The 17,029-nt window shown below is 37.5% G+C and overlaps 1 protein-coding gene across 6 annotated transcripts; it reads left to right on the top strand.

Moving 5' to 3' along the window:
- The first annotated feature begins 753 nt into the window (after window positions 1–753).
- Window positions 754–5,689, top strand: LOC111880394 (uncharacterized). Of its 6 annotated transcripts, none has more exons than XM_023876822.3 (18): window positions 1,252–1,391; window positions 1,878–1,965; window positions 2,074–2,152; window positions 2,245–2,558; window positions 2,776–2,853; window positions 2,943–3,163; window positions 3,345–3,437; window positions 3,534–3,617; window positions 3,771–3,887; window positions 3,999–4,104; window positions 4,179–4,244; window positions 4,350–4,403; window positions 4,514–4,571; window positions 4,681–4,757; window positions 4,869–4,939; window positions 5,039–5,099; window positions 5,197–5,256; window positions 5,352–5,689. In XM_023876822.3, the coding sequence occupies exons 4-18, from the start codon at window positions 2,274–2,276 to the stop codon at window positions 5,535–5,537; spliced, it is 1,617 nt and encodes a 538-aa protein (XP_023732590.2). In that variant the 5' UTR covers window positions 1,252–1,391; window positions 1,878–1,965; window positions 2,074–2,152; window positions 2,245–2,273; the 3' UTR covers window positions 5,538–5,689. The 6 variants fall into 6 exon arrangements, with proteins under 6 accessions (XP_023732585.2, XP_023732590.2, XP_023732591.2 ...); XM_023876819.3 differs by having other exon boundaries at window positions 1,260–1,399; XM_023876823.3 differs by lacking the exon at window positions 2,074–2,152.
- The last annotated feature ends 11,340 nt before the right edge of the window (window positions 5,690–17,029 follow it).

The following is a 17,029-nucleotide window of genomic DNA, read 5'->3' as shown; positions in this document are numbered from 1 at the left end:
GATATGGTACATATTGATGTTGTATCTTATCCCATGAATTTGATCTTAAAGCTAAGTAAACTCAAAAATCACAGCACTTGTGATTCCACTCGTTTGTAGACTTGTCTAGAATCCATGATACGATAAATCATTTGATTGGAAATGTAAATGTAGTCATGAAATGTGTCTGCTTAGTTAAGATTCCCCTAATAAATATTTAAGTGCATTACAAAGTTGTACATGTATGAATAATGTTCTTTCGTGGGTTATGTTTTGAAGAGAAACAAGAATGAATTTCATAAAGTCACTAATATCAGTAGGAGATGACGTGCGATTTGCTGTAAATGAGTAAAGGGAAAATGAAGGGTAACCAACTGTTGCATTTGTTCTCATTTGGTCCCTTTTTTTGTACTCAATATACCATCGAACTTGTTGTTTTTGTTCACCATAACCCTTTGACCAGCTATCACAGGTCAAAAGTCGGTCAAAAGGGTTATGGTGAACACAAACAACAAGTTCGATGGTATATTGAATACAAAAAAAGGAAATGGACCAAATGAGTACAAACACAAAAGTTAATTACCCTCAAAAGTCATTTTCCCAAATTAAATTAGGAGAGCATTTGATGTAACAACATGATACCACATATCATGAAGGAATTGACAAATTGACAAATATCAAAAATGTTAAAATCGATAGGGTACAAAAGTCAAAACATCAAATCATAAGGGGACCACTGTAACATTATGAAAACTACAGGGAGCAAATTCGAAAATAAAACTCTATCCCCTTCACTCCACAAATCCACGATCCACATCCACATGATCATCAAACCCGGAAAGTATAAGAACGGTCACCACCACCGCCATCCACCGTTACGCCGCCGTCAGATACTTCCACGAATAGCCACCATAGAAGTGTTCACCCAACAGCATTTATCAAACAAACAATTCCCCTCATATAACCTTAAAATGACGAAGAATCTATTCCGAAGAATTTGATTCCGTCCCGAAATGAACGACCCAATTGGAATTCTAGATCATGCCCCATTAGAATCATTAATCAATAATCACCAGCCTCCAAATTTGATTGCGTAAGCGCAATTTAATGACTCCTGCATCATCATCGGCATCAACAGCGCTGCCAGGTTGCAAACGAACCTCGCTACGAATCAACCCAAAAACTCTGCGGATTCCCGTATCGGGTTCATCTTGTCACATTAATCTACTCTTATCGATATCCAATTCCAAATGTCTTTTTAAGACCAATAGTAAGATGCGTATTCCCAAGACACTCACCCTTTCATTTTGCTTCTCATTTCTATACTCTTCCCCTTCTCGTTGTCCCCAATTTCCTTCTTTGGTTCCAGATTTAGGTCTCTGTTCTTCCAGGCGATTCTTCACTACCAAAAGGTCTCAAGGTTTGCTCGAATTTAATTCTTTTCAATTTAACTGTTACTATTTCGCTCCTTTTTTATAAATTTACTGTTGGCTTTTGAGTGTCACTTTTCATGCATGTTTCTTGGTTTAAATGCTGGACTATTTTGCGTTTATCGTCAACACGTTTAGACGATTGTTTATGATTCCTGCAGACAGTTGTTGGAATCTATTTATTAATTTATTATTTCATCTCTTAGGAGTTTTTTTACTTTCACATGTTTCATCTTTCAAATTTCTTAAGCCCTCGTGGATTCTGATTCTATCTTCAATATAAGGACAGCTGTTGTTCCATTGCTTCAGAGTTTCATTCAATCTTTTTTTTTTCTTCCTTTTCTTGGGTTTAAATGTTCTACCTTTGAATGTTACCTTGCATATGCCTATTTCTGTGTTCTTCCTTTGGACTTGTCCGGGTTTTTGGTTGATTGATCGAGTTTAGAAAGCTGTTTTTTGGGATTTTAGGTGCTTATCAGAGCATATATGGAGAGTTTACACTTAAAGATTTGAGCATTTTCAGATTCGCTTTGTGTTCTTTCATTGTTCATTGAAGGTATGTCCCCTAAGGCGTTTTTTTTTTTTTTTTTTTTTTTTTTTTTTTTCTTTTTCTTTTTCTTTTTCTAAAGGGTATGTAAGAATCTTTACTTTCTTGAGTTTTTAGGGTTGATTCTTTTTCTTGATTGTTTTCTTGAAACACATCCCTTCTTGATCATCTCTTCAGCATCATATAAAGCCTAAAGGTCATAAGTTACTAATAATTTACCTTTCCAGGAATGATATTAATATTATGATCCAATGTTTGATGAATTGTTATGTTTCTGTTTCAAAACAGGCAGTTTTCAATCAAGAGCAAGTTATAAAATGGATATCCCTAGTGATGGAGCTATATCAGAGACACAATTACAGAGCCCTAATGGAAGTGAAAAATCTCAAGGTTCATGTCTATGGGCATCTCCTAATGGAGGCCAAAAGATTGAAATTGGGAAACATATTTTTTGTAACAGAGCTGTGAATATGAAAAACATAGTTGCTGTTGGATTTGATATGGATTATACACTTGCACAATACAAGCCTGAAACTTTTGAGTCCCTTGCATATAATGGCACAGTGAAAAAGTTAGTCACTAACTTGGGATACCCTAATGAGGTTTGTTTATGTTAATCATACAAAATCTTGATGAAATTTGCACATGAAATTATTTAAATTGTACAAGTTTTAGGGTTAAATGCAAATTATAACCATATAATTTGTATCCTACTTTCATTTTTTATTATTACAATGTTGAAAGTACAATGTCTTAATAAGAAAAAAACTGTTGTAGTCTATAAGTTTTGGATATTTTATAGTTTTCTATTTAATGCAGTTGCTTGATTGGTCTTTTGATTGGACTTACATGGTGAGAGGATTGGTACTTGATAAAAAGAGAGGAAATATATTGAAGGTTTGTGTTTTTTCATGTATAGATTTTGAGCAATATGATATAAAGATGAATCCCAGTGTTTTATATTTTTTAAAAAACTTTTTTTGCAGATGGACAGACATAAATATGTGAAAGTGGCATATCATGGATTTAGGTTATTGTCAAAAGATGAAAAAGTTGCTACATATGGCAACACTTTGGTTCGTGATGCATTTGATGAGCCTGATTATGCACTCATTGATACCCTTTTCTCATTGGCTGAAGCTTATTTATTTGCTCAGCTTGTTGACTTTAAGGATAATAATCCAGGAAAAATCTCAGAAGAAAAAGAGTAAGTTTTGGGAATTGGAATTCATGATTCCATTCCATTGTTTGTTTGTTTGGTTGGTTGGTTGCCAAATGAACAGAATTCAATTCAATTCCTTCAAATTCCATGTTGGATGTATTTCACCATGAATTCAATTTCATTAGTGTTTGTACTAAAAGACCAAAATACCCTTGTGTTTTTGCAGCTATTTTCGAATGTACAGAGATGTGAGGGCTGCTGTGGATCTCTGTCATCGTGATGGAACTTTGAAGCAGATGGTTGCAAATGATCCCAAAAGGTCAGATAAAAAAAAACGACTTTCCCCCTTAAGTTCAAACTTTTTACAATTTTGCCCTTGTTTATCTTTTTTTTTTCTTAACTTTGTCAAAATTAGGTACATCAATGAAGACAACTCATTAGTCCCAATGCTACAGATGCTTAGAAGTTCTGGTTTTGCTGTATTCTTAGTGACAAACAGGTTTATTATTATTATTATTATTATTATTATTATTATTATTATTATTATTATTATTATTATTATTATTATTATTATTTTACTTTTTAAATTGTAGAAAATGTAACAACATTGCTATTTTCAGTAAAAAAATAACTTTTATTCATCTGATAACAGTCTTTGGGACTACACAAATGTTGTGATGAATTTTCTATGTGGGCCCCAAAAAGTCAACGGAAGCTCTTTGTTGACTCTTGACTGGCTCCAACACTTTGATGTTGTCATAACTGGCAGGTTATACTCATTTCTTTACTTTAAAGATTGTATATTTATATATTTTTTTATGTTTATGAAACGTATTTAAATAAAAAAAATATATTTTTTATTTTTTTATTTTTTATGCAGTGCAAAGCCGAAGTTTTTTCATGATGAAAACCGTGCTAATCTTTTTGCGGTGGACACTGATTCAGGGATGCTTATCAATACTGATAATGGTAGTCCTATGGCTCAGGTTTGTGTGGAAGTATGTTTTTACCAATTTACCCCTATATGCATATTTTTTAATCGAATTTTAATTTTCATTAGGTTGGAGCCTCTTCTGTGGAAGTGCCAGATCAGCAGATCCCAGATAAAGGGTACAGAGTGTTTCAGGTAAGTAATCAGTATATCCGAATTACATAAATACCCTTTTAATAATAATGACAAGAGAGTGGTCATGGGCAAATAGGTAATTTTAGTTTGAAATCACTGTTTCAGGGAGGCAATGTTGGCCATCTGCATAAGCTGCTGAATGTTGAATCAAGTTCACAGGTTTTGTAACTTTTTTTATCAACATTTTTTTTTACAATCTATACTTTATTTATTTTAAGTTAATAATTTTTGGAGAAAAGTTAACATGTTTGTTTCAACTTTTTTGTTAGGTTCTTTATGTTGGAGATCATATATATGGTGATATTTTGCGTAGCAAAAAAGTCCTAGGTAAACTTTGATTGATTTGTTTATTAAATTATTATAAATAATAATATTAATACAAAAATAAATGAAAGTAGGTTGCTATTTCTTGTATTTAGCTAATTATATTGAGCAGGTTGGAGGACAATGCTTGTGGTTCCAGAACTTGAAAAGGAAGTTAAACTTCTTTGGTCCTTACGAGACACTCGTAAGGTAAACTTTTTTTTTTTTTTTTTTTTAAGGATTCTTTCTTTTTTTATTTAGTCTCATTTTTTATAAACTATTTCTAATCATATCAATAACATATGAATAATTTTTATACAGCATCTTATATTGCTGAGGAGTGAGCGAGATCAAATTGAAGATCAAATCCATCATTTAAAATGGTCCCTCCAGTAAGCATTACATTATCACCCTCTCTCTCTCTCTCTCTCTCTCTCTCTCTCACACACACACTAAGTTACATGTGTGATTTGAGTTGTATTTGGTTGTAGGTGTGAGTGTATGGAAGCTAATGAAATGGAAAAGATGTCATCAAAGCTTGAATTGCTTGAGGTTGATTACAGAAAAAAAAAACATAACTATTATTTTGTATGTGATTGTGTTATCTTTAATCATTTTATTAACCTTAAAATTTGAATTATGTGTATAGGCACAATGTGAACGTGTTCGTGTAACACATCAAGAGGCCCAAAAAGTTTTTCATGAAAAGGTAACAAAAATCCATTCGATTTTCTTGGCCCCCAAAAAATGCAACCTTTTTGGGACAATTTTTATTTATTTATTTATTTATTTTTTGGATGATAGTTTCACATGGTGTGGGGCCAGCTAATGAAAACTGGGTACCAAAACTCACGATTTGCTCATCAAGTGGAACGATTTGCGTGTCTTTACACAAGTCAAGTTGGGAATTTGGCCTTGTATTCTCCATCTAAATACTATAGGCCAAGTGAAGACTTTATGCCACATGAGTTTGACCTCCTTTCTCTTTAAATTCTCAAGTCTCAAACTCAACAAATTTGCATATATTTTATGTTGTTTTGCATAATACAAGCTTTTGCGTTTTTGACCTTAATTTGTAACTAGTTACTTACTGGGAAAGGTTATGGTATATATACATACACTACACAAAAATTATTTTAACACGTTTTCCTTGTGGTTGGGTCAAGGTCTTTGATTAAAACTCGTTACATATATGCAAGTGTTTATGTTTGAATGTTTTTTATGAGATTTTATATGTAAATTCTGAAATTTCTACATGCAAACAAATTTAGTAGAGCTGTCAAAGGTACCTATATTCTTTATTTTACTATTTTTTTCTTTCATTTAGATTTTGAGAATGTTTGGTTTCTTTTGTTCATGGGTCTACTACTTAGTATTGTACTTTTCTTTTGGTGGGTTGAGGTTGCATATTTTAGCTCAAAAAATATTTTATGTATAGATTCATTAGGAAAATATATCATTGTTTGAATTAAATTGTCAAGACGGTGATATTATCTAGCGATGTTTTGAGTTTTGTAAGACCATCATATATACCAGCCATGCCAAGAGCATGGTGGCTTACACATTGCCCCCATATGTGTGGTTTGTGTGTGGCAGGTGTGGTAGGGGCCACAACGCCCGAATAAAAAATATAATTGGTAGGGGCCATGTTTGATTAAGAAGTTGAGATAGACTAGAACTAGAATAAATAGGGATCTTGTAGATGCATACAAACTTCTGTACACAATTATTTTGCTGATACTTGTGTGTATGAACATGTCATCCAAACGACATTTTCGTTTGAGTAGACAACTATTTCTATATAGTAATAACGATTTGGAAGAGAATTATGAATTCTCTCAATTGAGATGGGATGCTAAAGGTAGAGAGTGTTTTACTCCACTTCAAAATATATGACCACACTTCGGCTTTTGGCACATCACATCACCACGGACGCATCAGACGAAACATTTGAATATGCTTGAGATAACCACATGAGAATTTGTGTATTTGCTATTTGAATATGTTATAGAGCTTTCCGGGAGCATATATACGAACCGATAATAAGTGATGTTGAACAATGGTATGTGACAAGAAGTGACGAGGTCAATACACACAAGGTGACCATGGAGCTCTGGCGATTATACTTGAAGCAGTGGTGTCACAAGATCTATGGTTTCAGTTTGAATACTTTGGTAATGATAGGGTCAAACAATGATCTAAATGTTCTTCATAAGTCATCGAGATTCATTGATATTTAGTTGGGAAAAGCACATGACTTTCCATTTGTTGTGAATGGAAATCAATACAAGAATGGGTATCACATTGCTAATGGGATATATCTGAATTACTCTACATTTGTCAAAGCATACTTATATCCTCAAGATGAAAAACAAAAACTATTCAAGATAGTGCAAGAATCGACAAAGAATGAAGTAGAACTGTGACAACCATCAAATTCTGGTCAAGTCAAAGTCAAATAAAGTCAACAAGTCAACTAGTCAACTCAATTAGCCCGTGGGATTCTAGGGCTTACGTTAGGTAATTACTTCACAACTCGTTATTCTAATAAGAAGTCATAAATTGAAAAGTATGTACATCTAGATCTCCTTAACCTAAAATTGTGGTAAGTAACGAACCAAACCGATAAAACAATGTTGCATACTCATTGGGAGTGTATAAGATCCCTAAACAAGGCTTAACGAGGTTTGCGGACCTTGCTTTGCGAAGCCGGACACTCACATGTGTCACACACGAAACCTCTCTTAATCGTTTTCACTCTATCTCTCTCTATTTTGAAATATCTCCCAAATCTCTCTCCATATGAGAAATCTCTCCAAGATTGTAAAATCTCTCTCAAAACCCCTTTCGATTTATTGTATCATTTGAGGGCATCCCGGTACTTGGTTTGATGAGAAACCACTCAAAGAGGGGAGATAGTTTGGAAAATAGTTCCTTTGGGCCGAAGCCTCTCTATAGGGGCCAAGTCCTCTTGGATCTGAGGCCACTTAAGCCGAGTCTGAGGTCCCTGAGTAGCCGCAGTCATCCAGCCGCAACCACCGAGCCGAAGCCCAGAGCCGCAGCCGTGAAGACCGCAGCCACGAAGCCGGAGCCACCGAACCCGGAACCAAGCCCCGCATCAGAACTCCCTTCGGACCGCAACTCCTTCCTTCAGCATCCGCGACTGAGCTTCACTTCGGACCCTCCTCAGCAGCCGAGCCAACTCTGGTTCCAAGGCTGCTGATGACCGAGCCTTAGCACTTGCAGCCCAGAACTTCGGATTTTCACATATTTCACCCGGTTTTCGACTAGTTCTATATTTTAAGCCCGTTTTTCATCCTTTTAACATGGGATTTTCTCCAGAAATCATATTTTAATAAATAAGACCCTAAATATTCATAATATAAACATATTTTGATGGAAATATTTATTTAGGGATAAAATCTATTAAGTGAGATCATGTGGTGGAGTGTGAATCTTACCATAATATTTGACACAAACAACCACCCCATACCCATTCTCATGACCACCCATTGTCCTCCCCACCATACCTGGTCATTCAAGGGTACTTTCCCCACCATTTGACCAACCATACTCTTAGTCAAAGGCTGAAAACCCACCCTCTCTCCTCACTCCCACTCATTTCTTCCACTTCCACCAAAGATCAAACACATCTTTTCTCTCTTTTTCTCTCATACAATTTCGAGATTTCCAAGTCATTTTTCCAGCTTTCCATCTTCATTTAGTAAGTATCATCACTCTCCTTATGATTATTACATTCCTTTTATTCAGATTCCTCACACAAACTCCATCATTATTGTGTTAGATTCTTGAATCTTTAAAGCAATTCTTCAAGTGTTCTTGAGTTGAACACTTCACTTCTTCAACATTCACTCACTGAAATCATATAAGATGAGTTCATACCCCTAGATTTCCATGTTTTATCAAGTTTTTAGGGGGGGGGGGGGAATACAAGTTAAAACACCAAGAGCATAACTAGACTTTTCTAACAGCTTTCATCAGAAAAGTGGGACTCCATTCATGGACTGTTTTGGACAACTTAAACATTTTAGTTTTTAAAACTGTTTTAGGTGTAAGTAGTTCCAGTTCTTAGCTATAAAATGACTACTTGCACATCTCCACACGATTTTTCTACAATTTATGGTGATTTTTACAAAACAGTCTATCTTTTCAAACACAAATCCGGACCAGTCTGTGAATATGAGCATTTTAATACAAGTTAAAGACTTCCAAAAGTCATGATAAAAATTATGAGTAAACTAGACACATTTTAGGAACTCTTAGAATTTACGGATTTAGTTTTCGACTTCGTATGATTTTTCTATGACTTTTCTAAAACAGCGCAGAAGGGTTAAAAACTAGTTACCAGCTTATAACTTTCAAAACACTTTGTAACATGTTGAGCAAAGTGTTAAATCTTTGATGACTTCATATTTTACATATATTTCTTGTAGTGGTATAATTATATAATAGAAAATACTTACTGAATTTGTAAGAATCCTCCATCATTACCATTAGTACAAAACAAAGCAAGATAAACATAGCTATACTGTGCTATACATTTAACTTACCAAGAAAAGGGTTCTTATACACCACAAATAAACATACTAAACTATAATAGGTATAGTTAGGTTGCATATACATTTCAAACATTTTGATAAACTATAATAGGTATAGTTTATGATCATTTACATTACAAAAAGGTTTTCACACGAAAAGGGGTACATTACAAAGTACCGGGTTTTCATATAAATGGGGTACATTACAAAGTACCGGGTTTTCATATAAATGGGTGTCACAACTAGAAATTTTTGTGCCTTGTAACTACAAAACTTATGTCAATTATGAATCAAAAACATGAAAGCATGTATGATGCTTACTCTATGACAACAAAATTTCAATCAAACACTTCATACAAGCACAACAAATAGTCAACAAACAATTGGAAACCTTAGAAATCCTTGTTTAAGTCCATTATGGATTAGGATTTCCTTATTGGGCCCAATGGACCAATAAGCTTCCAATTGGACTATCTTGGGCTTAGAACTCTTTAATGGGCTCTAATTGGACCCACTTCCATTTATTTCAATATTTTGGGCCATATTGGGCCTAGAATGAAATAAATTATTTAAATGAACCATATTGGGCCATAATTAACCTAATTTAGCCCTAATAGGTCATAAAAATCACATTTATATTTATTTGGACCAAAAATCACTCAACATAACCATGAAAATTGGGCTTAAGCATTTAAGGCCCAAAACTCTCTTCTATTTCCTCCAAATCTCGGCCCAAGCCCAACCAAAGAAGGAAGAGTTGACTTGTGAGATTGCCACCTCATTTATACATCACATACCTCCATGCATGGACCAACATGCATCTAAGTTAGTCACCTCAACTCTCTCTCTCTTCTTCTTCTTGATTCTCGGCCGAGAGCCTCCCAAACATACACACTTCATCCAATTTTCTTAAACAAACTCTCTCAAAGAACATCCTCACTTTTCTTCATCAAATTTTCGAGAATCAAGAGCTTTTCAAAGAGACTTTCCACAAAAATCATCATCCAAGGTAAGTTTATATTTAGATTTATGATCTAGATTCTTTGTTTTATCAAACATCTCATCTTAACTCATGCAAATTCATGATCTAACTCCCTAGAATCATCAAAGTTCGAAAACTTCCTCAAAAAGTTGCTAGGGCCGAAATCCAAACCACAAGGTGAGTTTCATACCCCCCCTCTTTTTGGTTTTTATGAGTTTTTATGGGGGGAGAATACAAGTAAATGTGTAGATCTATGTGTAAATGTATGCTAAGTGTGATTTGATGCATGTATGTGTGTGATATCATGTGTTTGTGATGAATATGTTATCCAAAAAGTGTGTAAAAACCGAGATCTAAAACATGGGGAAGGAAATAAACATAACTTAAACTATTTTACACTAATCAAGTCAGGAAAAATAGTTTATATGGTTAGGATGAACATACTTGAACATAAAACTCATTTTTGGGCTTAAATTGTCAAAAATACAAAACTTGGGGTCCAAACCGAAAAATTATAAATTCTGGAGGATCAAAAGGGTCCAAACAGTTTCTATGTTAATTTTTCTGGATAACAACATTTTTGAGGGGCTTAAAATGTAAATTTTGGATTTAATGGGATAAATTTGGGCTTTTCGGCCCAATAAGCTTCAAATTTGCGAGATTTCTAAGTTTGAGGGGCTGAAAATGAAATTTTCTATAAAACAGGGGATTTGAAGTGTATAAAAACTATTCCAATGGTAAAAAATGCTTTTCAAATTCAAAAAGGATCAAAAATGTAAAAATTCTCTATTTTGGGCCAAAACTGTAAAAGTTGCGAAATTGGGGGTTTTAACCGAGAAAACATTATTCTGGAAGGACTAAAGCTGTTTACAAAACAAAATTTGGGGTAAAAATGTCTTTTCAACAAGTTTATGATATAAAAGTGTCAAAATAATGTTTTTAAGGACTAAAATGAAATTCTTTTATATAAAGGACTAAAAGTGCTATTTTTATAAAAGAAAGGTTGTGAAAAGGTAAAAATCTTACTTTTAAACAAATTAATTCATTAAGACAAAATACAAGATCTACGAACTACCGACGAAATGTAAAAACAAATACATTCTCAATAACAGATATCATTACAAAACGAATTGATTCGGTCTCGAATCAATAACAAAACAAAAAAATCAATAAACCAAAGTATTTCAATAAACACGCAATAACTATGAGGAGCCAATAAACAAACTTTGGGCTTGAAAGTTTCAAATCGTGCTTGTTGGGCCTTGCTAGCCCAATAACATGATCTTTGGGCCCGAAGGGAGTACGCTTACGTGTTAATGGGGCCTTCTATGACCCAATTCCATGTAAAAGGACTTGAATAGCTCTCATGTGTTATTGGGCCCTAATGGTCCATTAGTACTGCTAGTGAGGTCGAGAAGTCAAATGCGAGTTGGGCCAAGTGCTTTTCGCATTCCCGATAGCCTTGATTAACTTATGGAAATAAAGGGGGCTTCGTACCCTCCTTTCTCCTCGGTTGACCGGCTTATGAGAATTCGAGTAAACAGATTCGTGACGTTAAACAAGAGAAGTCAGGGTGGTTGGATTATGTGAGTAGTATGGGCGACGCCTCAAGGATCATTCGTAATTTGTAGTTATAAACTAGTCATTTTCATTAATGCGTGATTGTAACAACTCACAAACCTTAATTAATCCAATGTCACCTGGGTAATCAAAAACAATCGTCGTATCGGTATAACAATAAACAAGTCATGTAATTTACGTATGGGGAAAACATCGGGTTTTCCCGGGAAGTTCAACATTTTCACCTATGTGATGTAAACAAAATTCAACAATTATACATGTTTTCAAAATCGACAAGCATATTTACGGATCTTCACACTTTTTATAAACAAATACCCCTTTTCAGAAAATATCGGATTTTCTGGGTTTTTCAAACTTCACAAAAATCATTTTTCCATAACATTACTTATGAACTCACCAACATTTCATATGTTGACATTTTCCAAAATAACTTGTATTCTCAGGTACCAGGTAAGCCGAAGAATAATTATCAAGTTATGTCATGGTGTTTTGCTTAGATTATTTATCGAACGGTTTATGTTATGAAAATTGTAATGTTTAAAACAATGTACTGAATGTAAACAATATCAGTTCTAATATTTCAATGCATGGTGATGAATGATGTTATGATTCATTTATTATCCTTGTGATGGTATTCAATTTAAGTCACAAGAGCCCTCAGACGTTTCCGCCGTCCGGTTCAGGGGTGTGACAAGTTGGTATCAGAGCTCTGTTTACAGTGAACTAGCATATCTAACCACACATTGATATGCAACTATAAACCAAAAAGAGGGACTAACACAACTCTGAACAAAACAAGTAAAACATAACAATAAAAACATCCTTGCTTGTATTAGGAAAAAGAACATAATATCGAACCAAACAAGATAATGCTAGTATCTCGGTTAAGCCAGGACTGTTCTTAGTCATATCAAGGAGTGGATTTAGCCTGATCAACTACATTTCCTCCAAGGTACAACTGTCACATGTCCTGAGGAAAATCGTGATAGCTAGGGAACGTAAAAACATACCCCTTTATCACCAAGAAGAGAACATCCGTTCAGTCTATACAATAGTTGTAGCGTCTTAGGAATAATGTTAGCATATTTACGCACTCTCGCAGACAGCATGGTTGGTTTCCATCACCCCGGAGATCCTTACTTCCCTAATCAGGGAAATAACAGATGGTTGGACGAAGAGCCTGAAGAAGAGCCTGCAGAAGACCCCGAGGAGGAATCTGACGAGGAACCGGAGGCAGAAGTCGAGGGCGAACCTGCCGAACCAGTAGAAGAACAGGAGGAGGAAGAAGATGAAGGAAGCTTCGAGGAGGAACCCATCGATAACGAAGGGGGTGATTCGGACGCGGAGTCCGAAGTCATCAACCCCCCTTACCCGATTAGGGTGCCCGCTTACCGGGTGGGCCCCACTGGCCCTACACCCCCTTGGGGTATTGATCTTTGGAGATGGAGCAGGCAGAAGGGACAGCGACCCCCATTCGGCATGTCACGCGAGTTCTTTGACCTGAGGGATGGAGGTCCGGCCGATCGAGCCCTTCCGGTCATGGTGAGACGATTACGGAACACCGACGACCTAGCTCAGAGCACCGCCGACCAGGTACGCCAGATGTGGGCTAGGGTCAAGCGTGCAGAACAGGAGACACGAGACGTCCTTCGAGAGTTCCACATGAGGCAGGTGAGGTGGGATTCCCGACTCCAGGACGCAGAACGACAGGTGGCTCGTCTTCAGGGAGCATCCACTTTCTCAGCCCCACCCCCGGGCACATCTCACCGCGACTAGGGATAGCCGTATCACTCTTTAGTGCTATGTCATTAGGATCCATGTTTTGTACCCCAACTCTATGTTTAAGTGACTACACTACTCATAGAGCCGTTATGCTGTCGAACTAGTATCACTTATGTATGCTCTTACGAGAAAAATTTTCATGTATCAAATGCGGATAATATTAGTAAAAATTTTATATGTTTTACTTTGACGTTGTAATCTGCTGTGTGTTACATATCCATGATTGTGTGCCAAATTGTGAAAGTACCTAAGTTCGTGCCTCACACCTAGCTTATAGGATCACACTCTCACAAAAAGCACAGATACTCAACATCTTTCTGTTCCATGGCAGAAAGATGCCTCGACGACTAACCCGCAGAAACCCTGAGCCAAACCCTCCCGAGTTCAACTCTATTGCTTTTCAGGCAACGGTGTCGGCTGCGGTCACCGCAGCAATGGCACAAATTCACCAAGGGAACAATGGAGGAGTCAACGGACAAGGGGCCGGAAGTTCGAACAACGGGATGAATCAAGGACCCACCAAAACATGTTCCTACAAAGACTTCACCAACGCCAAACCACGAACCTTTAACAGCACTGGAGGAATGATCACCCTGAAACGATGGATCGAGAAGGTAGAATCGGTATTCGAGATATGCGATTGCCCTGAAGAGATGAAGGTAAAGTTTGCCGCATGCACTTTCGTTGACCAAGCGCTCACTTGGTGGAACGGACACGTGGAAGCCATGACACTCCCCGTAGCCAATTCCATGCCATGGGCAGAAATGAAAGAAATGCTGATGGCCGAATACTGCCCTTGAGGTGAAATTCAGAAAATGGAACAAGAGCTGTGGAACCTCACCGTCCGAAACTCGGATATAGATGCATACATATCAAGGTTCAGCGAACTGTCTCTGCTATGCCCTGGCATGATTACCTCAGAGGGTAAGAAGATTGAGCGATTCATCTGGGGACTAACCTCCCCGATCCAAGGAAACGTGATAGCTGCAAATCCCGAAACTTTCGACAGTGCCAAGAGATTGGCCAAGAAGCTGTATGACCACAACAACAAGAAGGGTGAGAAGCCAGTGGAGACTGAAGTTAAGAAGGAAAATGATAGCAAGAAGGGGAAGAACAACAAGAGGAAGGGACGTCAAGGCTCTGAATCATCCAAGAAGCAGAAAACAGTGGCAGTTAATGCTGCAACCACTCAAGTTCCATCCACACCACATGCTCCAGCCTCAGCAGCTCCAAGTGCTCCTAGACCTTATTCCGGTAATCTTCGCAAGTGCAACAAGTGCGGTCTCCATCACAATGAAGAATGCAGAGAGATGCAGTGCACCAGTTGCAATCGGAAGGGACACACAACAAGGTATTGCAGGACCTACCCTCCTCAGAACCAACAACAGGGAAACAACAACAACAATAACCGCAACAACAACACCAACACTGGCGGCAACAATGCAGGACCTAGCCACACCTGCTATGGATGTGGAAGGACTGGGCATTTCCGTCGAAATTTCCCCAACAACAACAATCCCGGAAATGGAGGAACAGGAAGGGTGCTGACCATGGGTCAGGGAGAAGCAGTTCAGGATCCCGCTGTTGTTACCGATACGTTTCTCCTAAACCACACTTATGCATACATCCTATTTGATACCGGAGCAGAGCGAAGTTTTGTGAGCAATAAGTTTAAACATTTGTTAAAACAACAACCCCAGAAGCTCAATGAAACCTTTACGGTGGAAATGGCCAATGGGAAAACCGAATCCACTGGGGAAATCTACATCGGATGTACCCTAACTCTAAATCAACACGTCTTTCGAATAGACTTAATGCCTGTTTCCATTAGGAGTTTCAATGTGATTATTGGCATGGACTGGTTAAGCCCCCACCATGCTGAAATTATGTGTCACGAGAAGGCCGTTCGCCTTCACCTTCCCAATCACGAAACCCTAGTTATTTACGGAGACAAACCTAGCACAAACCTTCGCCTCATCTCGTGCATCCAGGCATAGAAGCATATGCGAAAGAATGATTTGACGTTCCTGGCTCATATAGTGGATAAAACCAAGGAAGAGGTTAGCATTCAAGACATTCCATTAGCACGTGAATTCCCAGACGTATTTCCTGAAGATCTTCCTGGAGTACCCCTAGAGAGACAAGTTGAATTCCGAATTGATCTTGTTCTAGGAGCAACTCCCCTCACTAAATCGCCTTACCGACTAGCTCCTGCTGAGATGCAGGAATTGTCCAGCCAACTCAGCGAACTCCTGGGCAAAGGATTCATCCGACCCAGCTACTCGCCATGGGGAGCTCTGTTGTCAAAAAGAAGGACAGATCTTTTAGGATGTGCATCGATTACAGGGAGCTAAACAAGCTCACTATCAAAAATCGCTATCCACTCCCACGAATCGACGATCTATTTGACCAGCTCCAAGGAGCTAGTTACTTCTCTAAGATAGATCTAGGATCCGGATACCACCAACTCAAGGTCCGGGAAGAGGATATTCCCAAAACCGCTTTCCGAACTCGTTACGGACATTATGAATTTGTCGTAATGCCCTTCGGTCTAACGAATGCCCCTGCCGCATTCATGGACATAATGAACCGAATCTGTCGACCATTCCTTGACAACTTTGTTATTGTTTTCATTGACGACATTCTAGTCTATTCCCGACCCGAAGAAGAGCATGGCCAACATCTCCGACAAATCCTAGAAACCCTACGAACGGAGAAGCTATACGCAAAACTCTCCAAGTGTGAGTTCTGGCTCCGTAGCGTGAACTTTTTAGGCCATGTTGTTAGTCAGGAAGGAATACATGTGGATCCTTCTAAGGTCAAATCCGTTGAAGGATGGGCAATTCCGACGACACCCATAGAAATTCGCCAATTCTTAGGCCTAGCAGGCTACTATAGGAGGTTCATTCAGAACTTCTCTAAGATCGCCAAGCCACTTACCTCACTTACACAAAAGGGCGTACCATTCAAATGGACGGACAAACAAGAAGTTGCATTCCGAACTCTAAAACAAGCACTCTGCAGTGCCCCGGTACTATCTCTACCAGAGGGAACGGAAGATTTCATGGTCTACTGTGACGCGTCAAATCAGGGTTTAGGTTGCGTTCTCATGCAGCGTGGAAAAGTGATAGCTTACGCATCCCGCAAACTAAAGACACACGAAGTGAATTATACAACCCATGATCTGGAATTGGGAGCAGTGGTCTTCGCTCTGAAGATTTGGAGGCATTATGTAAAGCCCCGTTTATTTATTAAATCAATAAATAAAATAATGAGCGAATAGTAGCCCTAAAATCGATAATTATATAGCAAGGTGTTGATCTCAAGGAGCTAATCATTATAATTTTAGAGATTTTGGGGTTAAAATGTAAGTTTCGAATTTATTTTGTAAGTAATTGAGAAGGTAAGGACCGCTTGTTATATTATTGGGATTTATTGTGAAAATATTTATGAAGACAGGGGCTCCGTGGTTATTATTTGAATTTAATTTGAAAGGAAGAGAGGTGGAAGGGCTGAATATGTCATAATTGAGATATTGGGGGTTTAAAGGGTAACTTCTGGACCGGCTTTGAAAAGAA

Source organism: Lactuca sativa, chromosome 5 (genome assembly GCF_002870075.4).
Source record: "Lactuca sativa cultivar Salinas chromosome 5, Lsat_Salinas_v11, whole genome shotgun sequence".
NCBI classification, from domain to species: domain Eukaryota; kingdom Viridiplantae; phylum Streptophyta; class Magnoliopsida; order Asterales; family Asteraceae; genus Lactuca; species Lactuca sativa.
Note: the sequence above shows the minus strand (reverse complement) of the source record. Positions and strands in the feature narration are given on the sequence as shown.